Source organism: Theobroma cacao, chromosome 4 (assembly GCF_053813885.1).
Source record: "Theobroma cacao isolate CCN51 chromosome 4, ASM5381388v1, whole genome shotgun sequence".
NCBI lineage: Eukaryota > Viridiplantae > Streptophyta > Magnoliopsida > Malvales > Malvaceae > Theobroma > Theobroma cacao.
The window spans coordinates 29,519,763-29,538,374 of record NC_142642.1 but is presented as its reverse complement, the minus strand read 5'-3'; the positions used below and the strand labels follow the sequence as shown (position 1 = coordinate 29,538,374).

Here is an 18,612-nt window from a genome sequence, read left to right as displayed (position 1 = left end):
TTCCACCTTGTATCACTCAAGCTTAAGCCAAGTGGCATAAATTATTGCGTACAAATTACTCAAATTTTAGCTTGATTATATTTACTCGGATCAACTATAAACAACTAGGAATGAAGTTGGGTATAAAATTAAAGTCTGATCACTTAAGCATTCAAAAATCAATTAATGGTCTCATTAGATGTAACTACGATAACATCCATGCATTTATGTTACTAATTGGTGCATGTACCTCCTGTTCAAGAAGCTGAATTTAAATTTCCAAATCTATATATATATATATAAACTATGGTTAGAATTTCCATTGTTGATGCCATTATATGTATCCTTTTATTTAACTCGTATATATTCAATTGAGTTGAATCCAGTTCAACTCTAACCCTTTTCCATGAAGATGAAATAAATTGATTGAATCAATCCTCCCAAAATTGAATTTATTAGTCAAACCCGACTTTGCTGACCTCAAAAGTACTTGACTTCTTTGCCCTTACAACATTCAATATCTTTCCATTGAAGTCACTACACCAACCATGATGTATAACCCAATGTGTATAAGAAAGGCTCGTCATGGATTAGCCTTCTCACAGTTCTCTTTTTCTTTCCTTACTCTCTGAAAATGGAGTTACTGCAAAAAACATTTCCTGGGACCTTGAAGAGATACTGGAGAAGAAGGCAATACCAAAGACTCAACGGCGAGGTGGTCAAGAGCAGAAAGAACGTCAAAGTCACAAGGATTGGAGCGGGATCGCGAAGGTTTTGGAGGGTCAAGGCGATACCGAAGCTGCGTTGGAAGATTGCTTCGCCTGTAAAGCTTTTGACGAAGCTCAAAAATGCTTATGTGAACATGATGATCAGTTTGGCTGGGAACGTGGGCTCCTTGAATACCGAGAATACGTTTGGAGGAAAACGGATTCCCAAAGCTCGACAAGTTCCTGTTGTTTATTCTAGCAATGAATTTGACCAAAGGTTGGTTTATGAGATTTACAAGGCTCTAGTAGCTACTCGAGAATTATCTGCGGGGTAAATTAAACAACTTAATTATATCCCTAAGTGCAGGTCATTTTTTCATAACTTAATGGTGGTGCATTCACTCAGTATGAGATTCCTCAAAGTTAAATTAGTTTCAACTTATCCTTTTCAATGAGGTATTAATTCTGTTAAGATTTTTTTTTTCTTTCATTAATTTCTTCTTCTTGTGATTTTTTCGATCTTGTGACTTTGTTTTTCCCCATTGCCAAGTGTACTTTGTATGTACATATCTATCGGTTTGAATTTTATAGGAAAACCTCAAAATAACATTCAATGGTTTGACATTTCGGATTTGAATTTTAACACGAGAAGAGGAAATTGAATTGAAGAGCATTGTTCCTCCATTTTCGTCATACAACTTGGTCAGGATTAATTACAAGGAAAAAAAAATTGGTCACAGTTCCCCTGTTAATTTTGACAATTACGTGCATTGAATATTGATCACACCTATTGTTCAATGTCCATTTGTATTTTGCATCCCTACCAACTTCCCCTCCTCAGTTACTCTTCTGTTAGTTTTTACAGGGTTGTTCTTAGTCCAACGATAAGGAAAGTTGAAATATTGTACGAAATAGCCATTTGAACTTTAATAACAGAAAAACTAGGCCTGATAATGAACAAGTATAAATTTTGCTATGGTCAATTTAACCTTCTGGTCTGCTTTTCAAAAAAAAAATTTAACCTTCTGAAATGGCCTCGACCCTCAATTATAAGGTAAACTGATGAATTCTCAGAAGGTATTTTGGGTCAATCCAGGCTGTTACAATTAAATTAGACTCGTGCATTGTCAAAGTTGAGCAATGCCATAAGGCTTGAAAAAAATTTTTAATTGACTTTGGGATACAATTTTTAGTTAAGAAACTTAAATTTAAGTCTATTATTTAAGTAAGAAATACATATACTTACTAATAAATCAAATGTTTTATAACTTGAGTATTAGTATTCACATGTAAACTACATAACCGAAGAACTAATTAAAAAATCTAAAAACTGAGTAATCATTTTAAAAAAGAAAAATTAATTATCACTTACAGATGATCATAAGTTTAATTTTGAAATTGAGATCTTTGCAATTTCTAAAAAAGAAAAGGGAAGAGCGGGGTCGGAGGGAATTGAATTTCTTTCACATTGACATTAATGAAGTATTGATAGAGCTATCGGCAGGTTTGGTCCATAATTTATTATCCTCAAGTGTTTGACATGTTGTTTCCTTCGTAATCACATCTTTATTGTAAAAATTCTTCAATTCCAATTCCACGAGTTAAAGTTCCATTTATAATTTTTTTTGAAGAAAAAGTTGGTCTACAAAATAGTATCTCCTCACCCTATAAGAAGACAACTAATTACAAGGTTTGTAGACTAAGCTCCATGGAGCTACTTCTAAGCTAATATCTAATATATTTTCTCACTTAAAAATTTTCGCTTCTATTATTGGTATGAAATTTGCTAGAGTAAATGTATTAAAATATTTGAGATATGAGTATAATTGTTAAAATTGTTTTAAGTTAATTTGTTTCATTCGTCTAAACCTTGCTCTCAATTACATTGTTGAATCCATAATGTCATGAGCCAATCTTGTATAGGGCTATCACAAGGTAAAATTCTTTAGGAGATTAAGTCTTTTGTACTTCGAAGGGAGATGTCCCTATTTTTAAACTGTGACATTCCCACCGGGAGACCCACTCCATGGTATTGTTACGTCTGGTCGAGTCATCACATTCCCAGTTCGCTTGCAGCTGTAATGGTTAAAGGCGTTCCCTTCGGGGGAAACAAAAAGTCTGGGGTTTGAGTCCCAAGATCGGAGGGTCGCTGCAGCGAACTAGGAATGTGATGACTCGACCAGACGTAACAATACCTTAGAGTGGGTCCCCCGGTGGGAATGCCACATAAACATTATAATGTCTCTTGGTGATAGTTATAGAAATACTTGTTAAGTCTTTTCGAAGAAGACCTTTTAAGAAAGAAATGTTCTTATCTCAAACATTGTAATAACTATTAATATAATACTTGTAAAATCTTGTAAACTTTTTATAAGAGGTGAGAAGTCGACAAGTTGTTGGGTTGTCTCACTAGTTCAAGTGCGTTTGTAGCTAACCATTTAGGGCTGCTCCTATGGCTTGATGATGATGCGTTCCTTCTCTTGGTCACTTTGTACTTATTTACAATATTAATAAAACATTTTCTTTTATATAACACCAGTAGTTGCATATATGACATTTGATATGTCCTTTGATTTTAGTATTGCTCTCCATGACTTAACTTTTGGTTATTATTCATATTGTTAAGATATAATCGAGCAATTGATTGGCTTGAGTGAAAGTGTCTACTCGAGCACCGCATGGACTATCATGTACTTAAGCAAAAAGAATGTGGTCAGTGACACATAAAGCACCTTCGACCTTAAAACCCATTCAAGTTTCCAAAGTGCAAAGAACATCCCCGCATTTCTATTTTGATCAAATCGTATTTTCAATATTTTTAAACAACAAAAATTAATTTTTAAAAATTATTATTATTTCATACAACAATATTAAAACTTTTAAAATTTATAAACAAAATTAAATAATTATCATATATTCAATTAATGACTAATTTATTTTATCAAATTAATTTATTTATTTAATGCTCATAATTATATCTTAATAAGACACGCATAATTTTTAATTTTACGTATGAACTTTAACAACTTCAGTACAATGTCAATTTTTTAACTTGTAAAGTATAACAACTTCACTACAACGTATAAGGTAATAATATTTAAATTAAATACCTATATAAGTTCCTCAACTATATAAAAAAAGTCAATTTAGTCCTTATCCTTTTATTGAATACAAATAAGTCTCTGAATTTTTATTTCAAATCAAATAAGCTCTTCTCTCTAACCATGGATTAACTTCCGTTAGTCAACGATACGCGTGGTACTTTTATACTATGTCATTTGCCACGTGGTAATTTGATGTGGCATTTTGATGACATCACTGTCAGATGACGTGACATTAAAAATTGTTGATTAAGATTTGTGTACTTACCTTTTTGTCCAAACATATGTCCAAAAATAATTGGTTAAGAATTTTAAAAAAAAACTAATTACCTTTTTTTCATAATCTAAAATAAGACAAACTTTTTGTGTTTAATAAAATAAATCATCTTATTTAAGATTTAAACCCAAAACTTACTAAATTATTGTAAAAACAAACAGTCAAATAAATCTTTCTAGCTAATTGAAGCTATTCTATTCAAAAAACAGAGGCCAAAAAGAGGAAAACTTCAAATTTTAATTAAAAACTCTATGTGGCAAATCCACCAACCAAATCTTGCTTTACAATCTTTTTTTTATTCTCTTGGCCTAATTTCTCTCATTCTTTCTCAAAATTCAAGCCCCAGTAACCCAATTCCTTTAAGGCTTGCAACAGAGAATATCATGGAAAGAGGCCCAAGATACTGAGTACATACAGAATTGAGGGAAACAAAATTGAGGATGAAGAGTGTGAAGCAACAAGAAAGTGAAGAAATTTAATTTAAACGAACCCCAACCAAGAAACAAGTGTAGTTTATTTTAAGTTTGGGGAGCTCTAGGAAAGGGTCCTCTATTTTGGCTCAATCAATGCCTGATTTTTCAGCAACTTTGAGGAAAGAGAATAGAAAGCTTGTTACGAGTGGGATTGACACCACCAACATCCAAGAATTGGTCGAAAGGGAATGGGGTTTCGTTGTCGAATTCATCCAAAGCCATGATCTTTTTCTCTTTGTGTTTCGAATTGCATCCAAAGCCATGATCTCTTTCTCTATGTTCCAAATTGAAAGGGGAAGTACCTAAAAATTGTAAGGGGATTGAGAGGGAGGAGAGAAGCCTCGATTGCATCTAAAGCCACGATCTCTTTCTCTTTGTGTTTCAAAGTGTTGCGTTTTTGTCGACCAACTCAAAATGTTTAGTCTAAACTTTAGCTTAAAATTCAAAAAAATTGAAAGTTGAAAAAACCCTAAATTATTTTAAATTCAATTTGTTCTTATTTATTTTTTCTTAAACCCAAAATCAAATGGTTAAATTTGTTTAGGAACATAATGTTTCTTCAATAGATTAGGATGAAGGCAATTAGTCTTTTTTTTTAAAAATTTTTTGTTTTAAATTCTTAATCAATTATTTTTGGAAATGTGTTTGGGTAAAAAAATGAAGTGTACAAATCTTAATAACAATATTTAATGCCACATGTTATTTGTCATGTGGCAATGATGTCACATCTAATTACCACGTGGTAGATGACATAGTGTAAAAATGTCATGTTATAAAAATACCATATGTACCATTAATTAATAAAAATTAGTTAATGGTTAGAGAAAGTGACTTATTTGATTCAAAATAAAAATTTAGAGATTTATTTGAATACAATAAAAGAATATGGATTGAATTAACTTTTTTGACATAGTTTAGAGACTTATTTGGATATTTAACCTAATTTTTAATTTATTAAATTTTTTTATTGCAAAGAAGTAAGACAATCCTAGGTTCTAACTAATCTAAACATGCAAATACCCATATTAATTTATTAGTTTTTTACCGGACATGTTATTAACTCTCCAACAAAACCAAAAGTACATTTTGCCTCGATCATAAAACCAAACGGGAGCCCATGAGAGGAGAGCATGATAAGCAGCAGGTCCATGGGCTTTGGCCAGCTAGTCCATGGCTCTTTGTACATAAGTGTCAAAATATTACGACACAAGTTCAATATAAGATATGAACATAAATATTCTTAGAGTAAATAAACCATTATTATAAGTAATATATTTCGAGAATGATATTATATTATTGTTTGAAATTGAAACCAGCATTACATTTTAGCCTAAAAAAAGGCACGTAAACTGTAATGCAGCTTGGCGGATGTGATCATTTCTCTCGTGTATTTGGGTTTTCTTCTATCGGTCTTCAGGAAAGGGAAGCAAGAAGAAATAAATGTACGTTTTACCAAGACCATTAGCTTGCAATGATCAACTTATCAATATCTAGCAAAGGCAACTTATCTATACATAACACAAACCTTTGCACCGATCGACCACAATAGGATATTGAGTCAAGACAGTATTCAACATGTGCGCTAAGTCAAGACAGTATCCAACTTATTTTTGTCATATCTCTACCTCTCTTCCATTTCTATTTTGGTCTCCAATATTCTTTCTCTGCCTTCTCCATATACTTTTTTTCAATGGCTCGATCAACGTATCCCTATCCCTATCCCTTAACCTTGAATATTGGCAAATTTGTATCCATTCACCTGAATCAATCCATATGTAGAATCCATCCCAAGATTCTACGCACCAAACACTCCCCTACTTTACGCAAGGATCTTTTTTTCTTTTTCATAAATACTTTATTTACATTATGTATAAAGGAATCTTTAATATTTTTTTATTTTCTTATTTCTGATTAAGTTATCGATTATAATGTAAAGTGTGCAAGTGATTCTTGTGGCATTTTTCTCTATTAAAAAAAAAAAAAAGGTTTGTTGTTGACGGCTACAGACGCAAGAAATGACCCACCAACGCCTTTTCTCAAGAAAACAATTTAACTTGATCAATTTAATAACATGTGATAACAACGCAGCAATTGTCATTAACAAGACAAATAATAGTGCAAAAGAAATATGATTTTTTCATGTGATCCTCCAATTAAATCAAGACACTATTTAGCGTAATAAAAAAGATACTAATATCATGTGCATTCATCTCTATAATTCGACTTTTGTAATACTTATCTTTTTGTTTTTCTTATTGTGGTTTTTTATTTTTTTTCATATAAATGTGACATTTTAACTCTAATTCCTTTTACAATCATTACAAAAAGGTTAATAGGTATAATAAAGTAAAAAAGAATCTTTTAACGATCAATAATAACAATAAACAATGCAAAATTTAAACTTTAAAGTTTCACATTTAAGTGCTAATTGAGATTGGAATAATATAATATTTGTATTCTTTTTTTGTATGAAAACAATAGATGGAAATTCAACTTTTGACCCTTTCTTTTAAGTTTTTATTTTGATTTTAGTGAGATCAATATAGAAAAATACCAAATTTTTTCATAAAAATGTACATATATTTATAATCTTTCAAAGTTGAGTGGGGTCACCCTTGATAGTTGAGTAAGTAGGTTAAGCCTTGATTATTGTACTACAATTGTCATTAATCAAAAAGGTAATCAAAGAGAAATCTGAACTTGTAATTTTATGTCAAACCTAGAGAAGATGAAGGAAAGAAAAAAAAAAGATAAAAACTTAGAATAGTGGTAGTGGTTGTTGGTTATATAACAAGTTATTAGGCAATATATCTTGATTGAGGAGGGGCCATGGTTAGTTAAAGCTGTGAAATAGAAGCAACAAACATACAGAAAAAAAAAAGAAATAATAATTATTAACCTTACTTAAAAAAAGACTTTGAAAAAGCATCTCTTAATCTAACTCATGATAGAGAACAAATAAGGAAAAAATTCCACCCCCATCTCTTCTCCAACTCACATTCTTTCATACCACGCCAAAACATTCCCCCCAACCAAACACTTTCTTCCCCACTCACCTCTCCAACTGAACTCCCATATAAATATATATATATATATATATATATATATATATGTTTTTATTTTATTCCCCCATTTATTATTTGTAACCTTTTCTTCCTTCTACGGCAACTGTTTCACATTTCTTTTATTTAAGACTATAACGGAATTACAAGGTTCCTTGCGGGGGAGCAAAATTTTCTCTCCAATTTCAGCCATTTTCAAGTGCTCCTTCTGATTGGGAAATCCTTGGTACAATGTTTTGGATTTGTTTAAACCCAAATCTGAAATTCTAAATTGATGTTTTGTACTATTATTTATTATAATGTGTCACATTTTATTCAATTTTCTCTTGTCTAGAATCTTATGGTCTAATTTATTTTCTATTTTGATGCTTGCTTTTGATGTTTACCTAGTGCAGCAAGATACTCATCATGGAGAAACCAAGATCTCCATCTTCTAATCAAAATACCACCGTCTACAACCAAAACTACGTATCAGTATCACCACCATCGTCTCCGCTTCAAAACCACCACCGTTACCGCCAAGATATAGCTACCGACTTCTCTTCTATGTACAACTCCATTTTCCCACCAAACTCTCCTCTCCCTCATTCCCTGTCCCTCACGCCTTCCTCTTGCTCTTCCTCGGATGACCTCCACCTTAATCTCAAGCTCACGTCAGACGCCATAGCCACCGAGCACCGCCTCAACCAGGCTCGTCTCATCCTCGAGTATCGGCGACTATGTGACCACTACGACCTTTGCTTTACTCGCCTCCAAGCTCTCATTAGAGAGCTAGAATCTCTGCGAAGAGAGAATACCGATCTTAGGACGGCCAACACTGAGTTGATCAAGCTGTTGAGCCTGCACTCGTCGTCCCAAGCTGCCATGAACAGAAACCTGCAACACGAAGAGGTATCGGATTTGAACGTGAAAAGATGGGAGAGGAGGAGTAGTAATGGTCAGAGGAATTCGCTGCCGAAGAGCGTTTCAGTCAGGTCTAGTAGTTATCTTAAGGTCAACCAACAGCAAGGTTCGAGCAACCAGCAGCGAGTCGTCAACCCATCGGTGAGTTACTGTTTTTCCATTTCCTGAGGGGGAGAATTTATTTGTTATCTTTACATTTATCATGACAAATTATATGTATTTTCTTTTTGGTAATATGAGAAGTTTAAGGAGCGAGATTGGGAATTTGAGCCTTAGGCTCAACCCTCCTGAAGAGAAGAAACAATCAACAAACTAAGTCTTGTTATTCTCTTAATTGTTATATTGGTGTGAATTAAATTAAGTACTTGCCACCCTTGAATTTATTAACTATAATTAAGAGAGTACACCCAAATACCTTTACATATATACCAGACATAAAGAGATTGAATTGCTTACATACTGTGAGTGACGTATAAGGTTTATTTTCGGTCATATTGCTGATATTCTCCATCTCTACTTTCTATCCTACATTAATAAATTGTCAATTGGAAGCTAAAAGATATATATAAAAAATTAAATATCATTATTTATAAACTACTGCAAAAAGTTATTTAATTATGTACATATAGATAGTTTTAAAACTTTATAATTGTAGTATAGTTAAGAAAATATTGAACCATATTTAAGCATTTGCTTTTTCTACAAATAATGGTTTATATATTTGAAAGTTTTAATATATGTCGAAAAGATGTTTTGGTAGCTTTAAATTTCTTTCATATAATTAATGATATTATTTTTCAAGATTAAAGATCATAAACATAAATACTAATGTAATATCCTTTTTAAACATAATTTATCTTGCATGCACTCGAGTCATTGGTTTAATGATGAATGCATATTGTTCTTCTTCCAAAAAACTAGATTCGAATTCTCTCCTTTTTTTGAATAAAAAAATAATAATGTATCATTAGGATTTTTCTTGTATTTTAGTGTATATAATACACATGTAACTTGCACTTTGTCTTTCTTCTGGATTTAGCCATGATAATACTCTATTAATCAGTATTTGCAAAGGTTTAAGAGGAATATCATAACTTTCTCAAATATGCAGCGGCGAATGTATGTGCCATCTGAAGCAAAAAGAGAGTTAGAGAAGGCAATGGAATTGGAGGTATACAATCAAGGAACCGTTAAGACGGAGCTGTGCAACAAATGGCAGGAGACAGGCACATGCCCCTACGGCGACCAATGCCAGTTTGCTCATGGAATCACCGAGCTACGTCCAGTTATCAGGCATCCCAAATACAAGACCGAGGTTTGTAGGGTGGTCCTCGCCGGTCAGACATGTCCCTACGGCCACAGGTGCCACTTCCGTCACTCTCTTACCGAGCAAGAGCGACTACTAATTCCACGTTAATTCAAATTATTCGGCTCAAAGAAAAAAGTGTAAATAACCCTGATGCTAATAAAACCAGAAATGTCAGCATGAAAAGAACAGTATCCAAAGTCATAATTATGATATAATAATTTGTAGTGTTAAATGAGTTTATATAAATTCAGAGTGTGTGATAGTTTTCATTGAACTTTATATATGAAAATTTTTCATAAAAAAAAGTGATGATAAATGTACCGTATGCGAAAAAGAAGGGTTTTTCATTTTTTTTTGTACATATAATTTTGAGTTATAAAATGAGAAATAATTCTCTCCTACGTCACACTTTCCTCGTCTATTTCAGAATTTAAGAGAGTGTACGACATACAATTCAAATCTAAAATGTTAATGTACAACTCCACTCGACACATGCAACCAGAACTGAGTCTAAGTACTGATAAAAAAAAGTCCATGAAAAAGAAATGATGTACAAGCATAAGTTTATAAGAAGACCAACCAAAACAACAAACTTGAACTTTTGCAATGATGGTGTTTTAGTTTGGTGGTACTAGGCAACTTTCAGTTCAAGTTAGTTAAAAGTATATATATACTATTCAAATCTGTGGTCAATTACAAATGCCTTAAGATGAAAGTGTATACAGAGACGTATGTGATGAAGGTGTTGTCTTAGTTCAATGTGTTTGCTGTGTTTCGGTTGGATTAACATGATTGCTAGCTATAAGTAATTAATATCTACTTGCTATGCCATATCAACTCCTAGCTATGAGGTGCCTTGGCATTTGGCAATTGGGATTCTATTCATTTGTCGTTTCACAGCCCATAGTTTGGAAGGGCTAATTTAGACAAAAGCTGGGCCACATGAATTCTGGGATCAGGCTTGGGCAGCTGGGTCGGATACTTTTTCTTCTACATTTTAATCAAAGTTTTCTTTATATTAGTTTTTGTTTATAACATAATTATATTTAAATAAAAAAAATATACAGTTTACTAGTAATAGGGAAGTAGGGATATAAATCTTGGACCTTAATCTTTTTAAAGAAGTTAAGAACCACTAAATCAAAGTCACATTAGTTGTTTATAAAATTCATTGACTATGGTAAAAATATGAGCTCTAGCAATTATTTTCAAAGTGAAGTTTTCTTACTCATTAACTTTTACTCAAATTAATATTTTAGGATCTTTTACTTTGTTAACCTTATTATTTTTAAGTTTATTTTCAGATTGTTATGTCTTAAAAGAGATTTTGGAAGAAATTAAGAATATTGTTGGTTACGTTGCTGATATCTTCTTGTTTGCCTTTACTTGTTTTGGGGAGAGGAGGCAAAAATTAGCACACGAACAAATCCATTTGTGTAAAAAGTACTTGGATCAGTTGCATTTCTGATGTAAAGGGTCCTCAATCTAATAAAAATTTATATAGGAACTGGAATTGTTTCTTTGAATACTTTAGGAAGGATGATCCTGACTCATGAAAAGCAAGTTCTGCCTTAAAATGGACTGCAAATTGGTGTTGCTTGTTCTTGATCAGACATGTACACTAGAAAGTTCAGGGAGGGAAATCCCTCTTTTTCCCTTCTTATCTTTTAGAAGTAAAATGGACCAAAATTCAAACAATTTCTTGGAATGTCTAACTGAAAGGAAAATCCTTTGCTGAAACATTTACTACATCTAAAAGTAGAGCAATATATGAGAAGCACAAAACTGTAGCTCTTATCTAGAAATTGTTATTTGAAGTAGCAGCAGGTGTTAGAGCATGCTTGGAAAGTCTTTCCATTGCAGTTGATAAAAATCTGAATGGATATCTCTCGTGGAAGTTGGGGCATGGATTTGAGGATCTTAGCAAGTTGATTTAGCTATAATTTCCGGTTTGTTTCTATTGTATCAGGTTCTTCCTGCTTCTTTTGGCTGAATGGAGAACTACATTTATTGAAAGCAGATACTTTAATTATTGAGAAAATCAAGAATGGTGGAATCATCTTTCTGGATGTATACAAAAGAAAGTAAAATGAACTGGTATTTTAACTGCTTCTGGTTTGGCCGCACACAGTGTCCAAATCCCAGAAAGAGAAGGTAAATGGAAAAGTAAACCTTCAAACCATTTAGCAGAAAACAGGTTTTGTTTTCTCACTAGTCTAACATACCATACAAGTAAAACAACATGCATTTAAACTTGTGATATCCACTCAGATGCCTTTTTCCTTTAAAAATCTATCAGGATAACTTTTTATTTGAACAAGTCTTCTATGGTAACAGTGTATGACTTAGGAGGCCTTATAAAGGTTCTTAAACTGAAGTTTACTCAAAAAGATGCTCAACGTTTCCAGGCCAACTCAGATTAATGACTCCAGGGAGGTTTAGAAGAATCAGATTCTCTGCCATTCAATAATAAATGACTAGCAAACAACATCACATTAATCAGACCAGAAAGGAAAAAACCAGTAATAATAATTGCTAATAAGAATTTATGACAATGTTCAAAAGCCTCAACTGCCTGTTTTGCTCAACACCATGAAAACATTCCACCTCCCATTTCAACCTGAATCTGACGTTACCTTCTGTGCACGTGCCTTGTCCTGTTTTTTGAATAAAAAATTTTGTTCCTCTGACAAATTTTGAGTTAAAGCAATTAAACTAATTGATTATACGCGATTTAAAAATAGTTAAGAATGCTCTTTTAAAGGAGATTGAAATTATAACAAGTGCCTTTAATGATTATCAGTGAGTTCAGACTTCAAATTTTGAGTATGAAAAAAAAAATGCTGTTATACATACAGATTTGTAGCGCGTGATGTGATATGTAGGCTATAAATATCCTTTGCCGGCAAATAATTCATTACAACTTTCCAAGAGAAGTACTGTTTAATTACCTTTTCCTCTACACTTCCCTTTCTTATTTTAAGGTGACACTACATACTAAAATTAGCTCAAGATTCCTACAAACTTAATGCTAATTGCTCAGCCTTGCCCTAAAAGTTATTGTTCTTTGGTCAGCCTGACCCTAAAACTTATTGCTTATTGCCTTAAGTATTCACTTTCCTTTCCACTTCCCTTTTATTTATCGCCCACAACCACTATTTAAAGAACTATCCCTTGGGGTCTTGACATGAAGAGGCCTATGGCAGAAAGGTTAACCATGGACTTGAATCAGTCAATGGAGTTCACACCTTCTTCAACCTCTTCTCCACAGATTCATAACTTCCTGCCAATGACTTCTTTCATGTTGTCTTTTCACCAGGCTTCCAAGGAGGTGAAGCTCATAGTACCCCTCATGAATTCTGTTTATGTATATAATCCCTTTTTTTCCTATATATAGGAAGATTTTACTTGCTTTTTGTACACTATGCACATTATTCATCACAATCTCCTTGCATTCTTCATGTGAAGGACGGTGAAGAAGTGAAGCATTCCCATCTTCTGATTCAGAAGCGCAATTTAGAGTTATTCTGGTACCAACAAATGATGGAGATTCATAACATTACAGGTCCCTTATTTATCAATCTATCTTCGACTGTGCATGTTTAGTATGTAGTGGTGGTTAAAATGACTGGAAAGTATCATAAAATTATATATAGATTTGTCAGATATGCAATGTATATATTTGGTTTTTCTGATATATATATGACTAAGAACAGGACAGAAGTAAGAAACCCTCACCATAGTTTTATTTGACGAATGATTTTATGCTATGCAGAATTGCGTTCAATGCCAGTTTTTATACCTATTAATTGAGCTGATTCCCTGGTTGAGGGTGAAATGAATGAATGACATCTATATATATACTGTATTATATCTTTGGTTGCAGTAAATCTTTATTTACCAATTTTTCCTTTCTCTTTTGTTCTGTTTTTACTTTGTCATTGATTGTTGTGTCTGTTTGCTTTCATGCTGAATTATAGCCTTCAAGAGCCACCATCAGCTACCTCTAGCAAGGATCAAGCGGATTATGAAATCTGATAAAGATGTGAAGGTTTAGCATAAGTTGATCTGATTTTACCCTACATTTTCAATTTTGATGGATATATTGTTCTCTTGATTTTAGGATGTTATGTAATACTAAGGCATTACATCTTGATATCGGGATTTTATATAATTTTTTCAGTATTATTCTTCATACCAAGCCATAATTTTCCTGTAGTGATTTCAGTAGCCTACAAATTAGATGTACTTTATTGTAAAATAAAATGGCCTGCCTTCTAAAGATAAATCTCTTGTGCATGATTGCATTGCCTACATCGTCAAGTAGTTTACATATTAATATCGTTCATGTTCAAATCCTCTAAACATCTAATTCTGTACAGATATTGAATCAGTTTATTACATACACAGAGAAGAAGAATTGCAAACAAAATAAAGCAGAGAGAAAAGGTTGAAAAAGGCACTTTACTAGACTTCACACATCAATGATCAAACAATTTACAAAAGAAAGAGAAAAAACCAAAGGGAATTTAATTTGATTTTGATGATGGCAGATAAGTTATATTTAACCAAGACCTTAAAGAAGCAAATGCCAACATTTTGTTATATTTTATACAATTTGTGGACCTTGTTACTTACATATTTAACATGTTGCACTAGATGATCAGTGCAGACGCTCCTGTCTTGTTCTCCAAGGCCTGTGAGCTCTTCATTCTGGAGCTCACTTTGCGTGCGTGGCTGGAAACGGAAGAAGGTAAGCGCCGGACCCTGCAACGCTCAGACATTGCCAGGGCTATAAGGCAAGAGGAGGCACTTGATTTCTTGGTTGACGTTGTCCCATTGATTAACCAAAAGGTCTTTTTTCTTTCATTTCCCTTGCATAGTTGCAGCATTTTATATCAGCAAGGAAACTGATTCATTAAGTACAACATAGGCTCACAATGCTACAAACTATAGATGCAATTGGTGAAAGTTGCATGGTTTTGAATCTTTTATTTCAAATGCTTTGGAGGGGGAAAAATTAAAGATTGTGATTTCAATACTATGAATTGTTATAGGATGATGATGTAAAATTTGCAGAGGAAAATGAGTGTGATCCTATAAATCAACTGCAGTTTCCTGTGTTGGATACGAATGCTGTAAGTATGAGAGCTCAAATATAATCAGCTGAGTCATTGTTCATTTCCTATTGAGTTAGATAACCGTGGGTTGAATCTACTTACAACATGCCTGTTTTTCCATCTCCTTTGTAGGATCTGGTTATGAGGAGCCCAGAAGTTCAGCATCTCATGATCAAGACACCCATGTCCTCTGATGAGTTTAATTATGAATCTGCTACCAGGGTATAAGAGATTTGATATGAAATATAGAATTTATACATAAGAACCAGATTCATGCACCCTAAATTTGATGGTACCTTCTCAGTTTGTATAGGACATTATTTGTTTGACACTTAATTTGATGGTACACAGTATAGACTACATTTATTTATATTTGCATGCATGACTTATTCACTGCTATTTGTTTATGCAGTGAATGAAGGCAGCTGAAAGAAAGAAAAAACAATGGCAATTATGGAACATGAAGCAGCTGTAACCAGAGAAAAAGAAAAGAAAATAGGCTAGTATAAGGATATCCTACATTATCTTTCCTATCTTACAATCATAAATGAGTAATTGGAGACTTGTCTTTTGTATAAGATGCTCTGAATTTTCCTTCATTTAATAATAGATGTCCTATATATGAGTTCAAAATATTACCTTCAAATGTAAATAGATGTGCTTGAAGTCCAATATGAATATAACAAAAATGCAGGTGGGTGTGAAGCAAAACACTCAAACATAAAGGACCAACTTGCAAAAGATCAAAAGGAATCATTGCTCATTGATTGTCGTATTTAGACCTCTCTTCATCATTCTAAACCAAACTATAATCATCTGCGTTTTGGTGTTCTAAGAACAGGAATGGGGGGGGGGGGGGGGGGGGGGGGGGTGGGAAGAAATTAGTAGCTCAGAGAAGAGGGGGAAGGGAGATTGGAGCTACTGGAAATTATAGGAATGGGCTCTTTGGGATGAAGGATCAAAGCTCAGTTTTCATCGTTTTAGGCAGTAATTCTTCCAAAGGCGGCCCGTTCCGGTGATTTCCAGAGGCTTCCCCCTTTCCCTTACATCTCTCCCAAGTTTCTTTATCTATGGAGCAAGGTATCTCTTTGCAATTCTTCTTTTTGTGGGAGTCTTTAATTTCATCACATTGTTGGTTCTGTTATAATTATTATTTTGGAGCTGTTGTTCATCTCATCTGTTGTGTTAGTATACAAAATCCGGGCTGCTTATTGTTTTTAAGGGATCCAAAGGAAAAGTGAAGAATAAAATGCCCAATTAATGTTGAGCCATTTTGTTCTTTTTTGTGTGTTAAGTTTTTGGTTATGTTTGAGTTGATTGCACAAGTCCATCCATACCAACTCCTTTACAGAACTTGTTCAAATAAAAGAAAAAGAAAAAGAGAAAACTCCTTTCACAGAGAAAGCAATGATGATGATGATGATGCCTAAGATTTAAGCTGTTAAGACAATCCATTAGGGATGACAACTCTCTAATGGTAGAATTGTTTTATATATATATCCATTCCCCTTGTCGTTCAATTTTTTTTTTTTTTTTAAATTGTTGTTTCATTTCAAAACAGAGGGTACCAAAGGTTCACCTGGAAGAAGTACATACTTGATTAAAGTCTGTTACTCTCCTATTTGAGGGTAACAGACCTTAATCATCAACATTACTAATCCCCACAGGCTGAAAACAAAGAGAACACCAACACACACATCCTACAGTACCCTTCCTTGAAATAACAACAGAGCCCTTCCTATACCTTTCCAAAAGCCAAACAAAAGCAAATCCCACCACCCTCTTAGCAAATTAGGTGAGCAGGGTCAAAAACTGTACACGACCTTCCAAGTCAACACCTCTCTAGCAATCTAACATAGCTATGGAGAAGCCATACGAAACTAGCCTACCCCATAACTTACCCAGAGTCCCCCAGGTGGTTGCAACAAAAGGAACCCCTGAGTCAAAAGCCTGGTCGTTCAATTAATCAATGTGCTTCCTTCTATCTTTATTGTATAGTTGAAAGAATGATACAATTGTTAATAAAACTGCCATTAGAGCTTTGTCTAAGTCTTCTATAAATACTGATCAATTACTACTTTAAGATTCCAATTTGAATGCTTTTCAAATTTCCCAATAAGAGCAATTGCCCTCACAAGTTTATATGTGGACTGTCAATAATCCTATGAATTCCATTTGATAAATGTTATTATTAACACTAGATGTGTGAAATCATCAAATTTTAGACATCTATAACTATATTTAAAGGAAGCCCCAAAGGCTTCCTTACTTGACACTTGACTCCATCTAAGTAAATCTGTCTAACCAATTTTATTATGAGGAAAGGGAGTAAAGATAACGCCATTGATCATTGCCACTCCTCTCCCTTGCGCGTCATCTTCATGCTCCCCTACCACGTCAATTACAATCTCATGTTGTTTCAATTCAACTTTTCCTTTTTGTCTTTTTCTCCATCCAATTTAAATCTAACTACAACCACATCTATCTAAAGTTTATTACAATTATTAACATGTTCGAAATTGTAAGATTTTAAAGATTGAAATAAAAGCTCAAATCCAAAAGTCAATTATTCACTTCTAGATGAAATGGCCTTTATACTGATATAACTATTTGACAAGACTAGTTGCTCTGTCAATCTCATTTCACAAATTTATTAATAATATAAAAAATTTCCTGACAATCAAATAAATAAAAATCAACTAAATTTAAAATATGAGCTTACTTACTTACATGTGAGTATTTTTTTTATGATAGCCGTATAAAAGTATACGAATCTCATAAATTTTAAAAAATGAATGTTTTTAAAGTTTTTTACTTCATTCAATAGTTAAAAAATATATTTGCTCTTAAACATACATAAAATTTGACATTATTAGAATACCTCATTTCAAGTCTATTTTATCATTTAAAATTTATGAACATAAACAAAAGAAAAAAGTTAAAAGAAAAATAAATAGTAAAATAGAAGTAATATAGTTTGTACAATTATACTCTTTTGCTTCATCATCAGCAAACAAGCACATAACTAATTATATAGCTTAGATCACTAAATCAACTCACATTAGAGATTTTATTTAAAGTTGTGTTTTGTCATGAGGTTATTTATAGGTGTATTTTTTATGAAAGTACCACCACAAATACCACAATGATAGCTACAATAACAACAATTATATATTTTGTACATATCAATTTATATCAACAATTATATATGATAATATAATTACTATTATATATTTATTTCATAAAGTATTTTTAACTCAATTAAAAAAAATTTTACCATCTGAATGCATCACATGGGTAACAGACTAGTTATATACATAAATTAAACACACACTCATTTGCTTTGTTTTCACTTGGTAAATATGGTAAAGAATCCAGTTCTGATCGGAAATGATGCGTTACTACAGACAAAACAAGCCCAAATTGGGTCCCAAAGAATTTACCCAACTTAGTAAGCAACGCACCCAAAGGAAAAAAAAAATTTAAATGGACTAAACCCATGAGCCCAATAAACAGTAACTAGAATAATAATCCTGACTCAGAACTCAGCCCAGTTGTGAGAAAGAATCAAAATGGTTACAAATGAGACACTATACTAATTGATCAATGGAATTTCTTTTGATACATACGGTTACAAATGTTCTTCATTTTATACATATTAATAAAATCAAAATGAATATT

General features: G+C 32.9%; 3 protein-coding genes across 5 annotated transcripts; all 3 read left to right on the top strand.

Moving 5' to 3' along the window:
• The first annotated feature begins 573 nt into the window (after positions 1–573).
• On the top strand, positions 574–1,310 carry LOC18601987 (uncharacterized). Its single transcript, XM_007033104.3, has one exon. The coding sequence runs from the start codon at positions 614–616 to the stop codon at positions 1,019–1,021; it is 408 nt and encodes a 135-aa protein (XP_007033166.1). The 5' UTR covers positions 574–613; the 3' UTR covers positions 1,022–1,310.
• Positions 1,311–7,681: 6,371 nt separating this feature from the next.
• Positions 7,682–10,143, top strand: LOC18601986 (Zinc finger C-x8-C-x5-C-x3-H type family protein). 3 transcript variants are annotated; one of them, XM_007033103.3, is made up of 3 exons: positions 7,682–7,825; positions 7,995–8,643; positions 9,614–10,143. In XM_007033103.3, exons 2-3 carry the CDS (start codon positions 8,008–8,010, stop codon positions 9,917–9,919), a joined length of 942 nt encoding a protein of 313 aa, XP_007033165.2. In that variant the 5' UTR covers positions 7,682–7,825; positions 7,995–8,007; the 3' UTR covers positions 9,920–10,143. The 3 variants fall into 3 exon arrangements, with proteins under 3 accessions (XP_007033165.2, XP_017974749.1, XP_088661828.1); XM_018119260.2 differs by having other exon boundaries at positions 7,990–8,643; XM_088805702.1 differs by lacking the exon at positions 7,682–7,825 and having other exon boundaries at positions 7,875–8,643.
• A 2,879-nt stretch (positions 10,144–13,022) lies between these two features.
• Positions 13,023–15,159, top strand: LOC18601985 (nuclear transcription factor Y subunit C-2-like). Its single transcript, XM_007033100.3, has 6 exons — positions 13,023–13,142; positions 13,280–13,376; positions 13,792–13,862; positions 14,471–14,665; positions 14,869–14,949; positions 15,064–15,159. The coding sequence occupies exons 1-6, from the start codon at positions 13,029–13,031 to the stop codon at positions 15,157–15,159; spliced, it is 654 nt and encodes a 217-aa protein (XP_007033162.2). The 5' UTR covers positions 13,023–13,028.
• Positions 15,160–18,612: the final 3,453 nt, after the last annotated feature.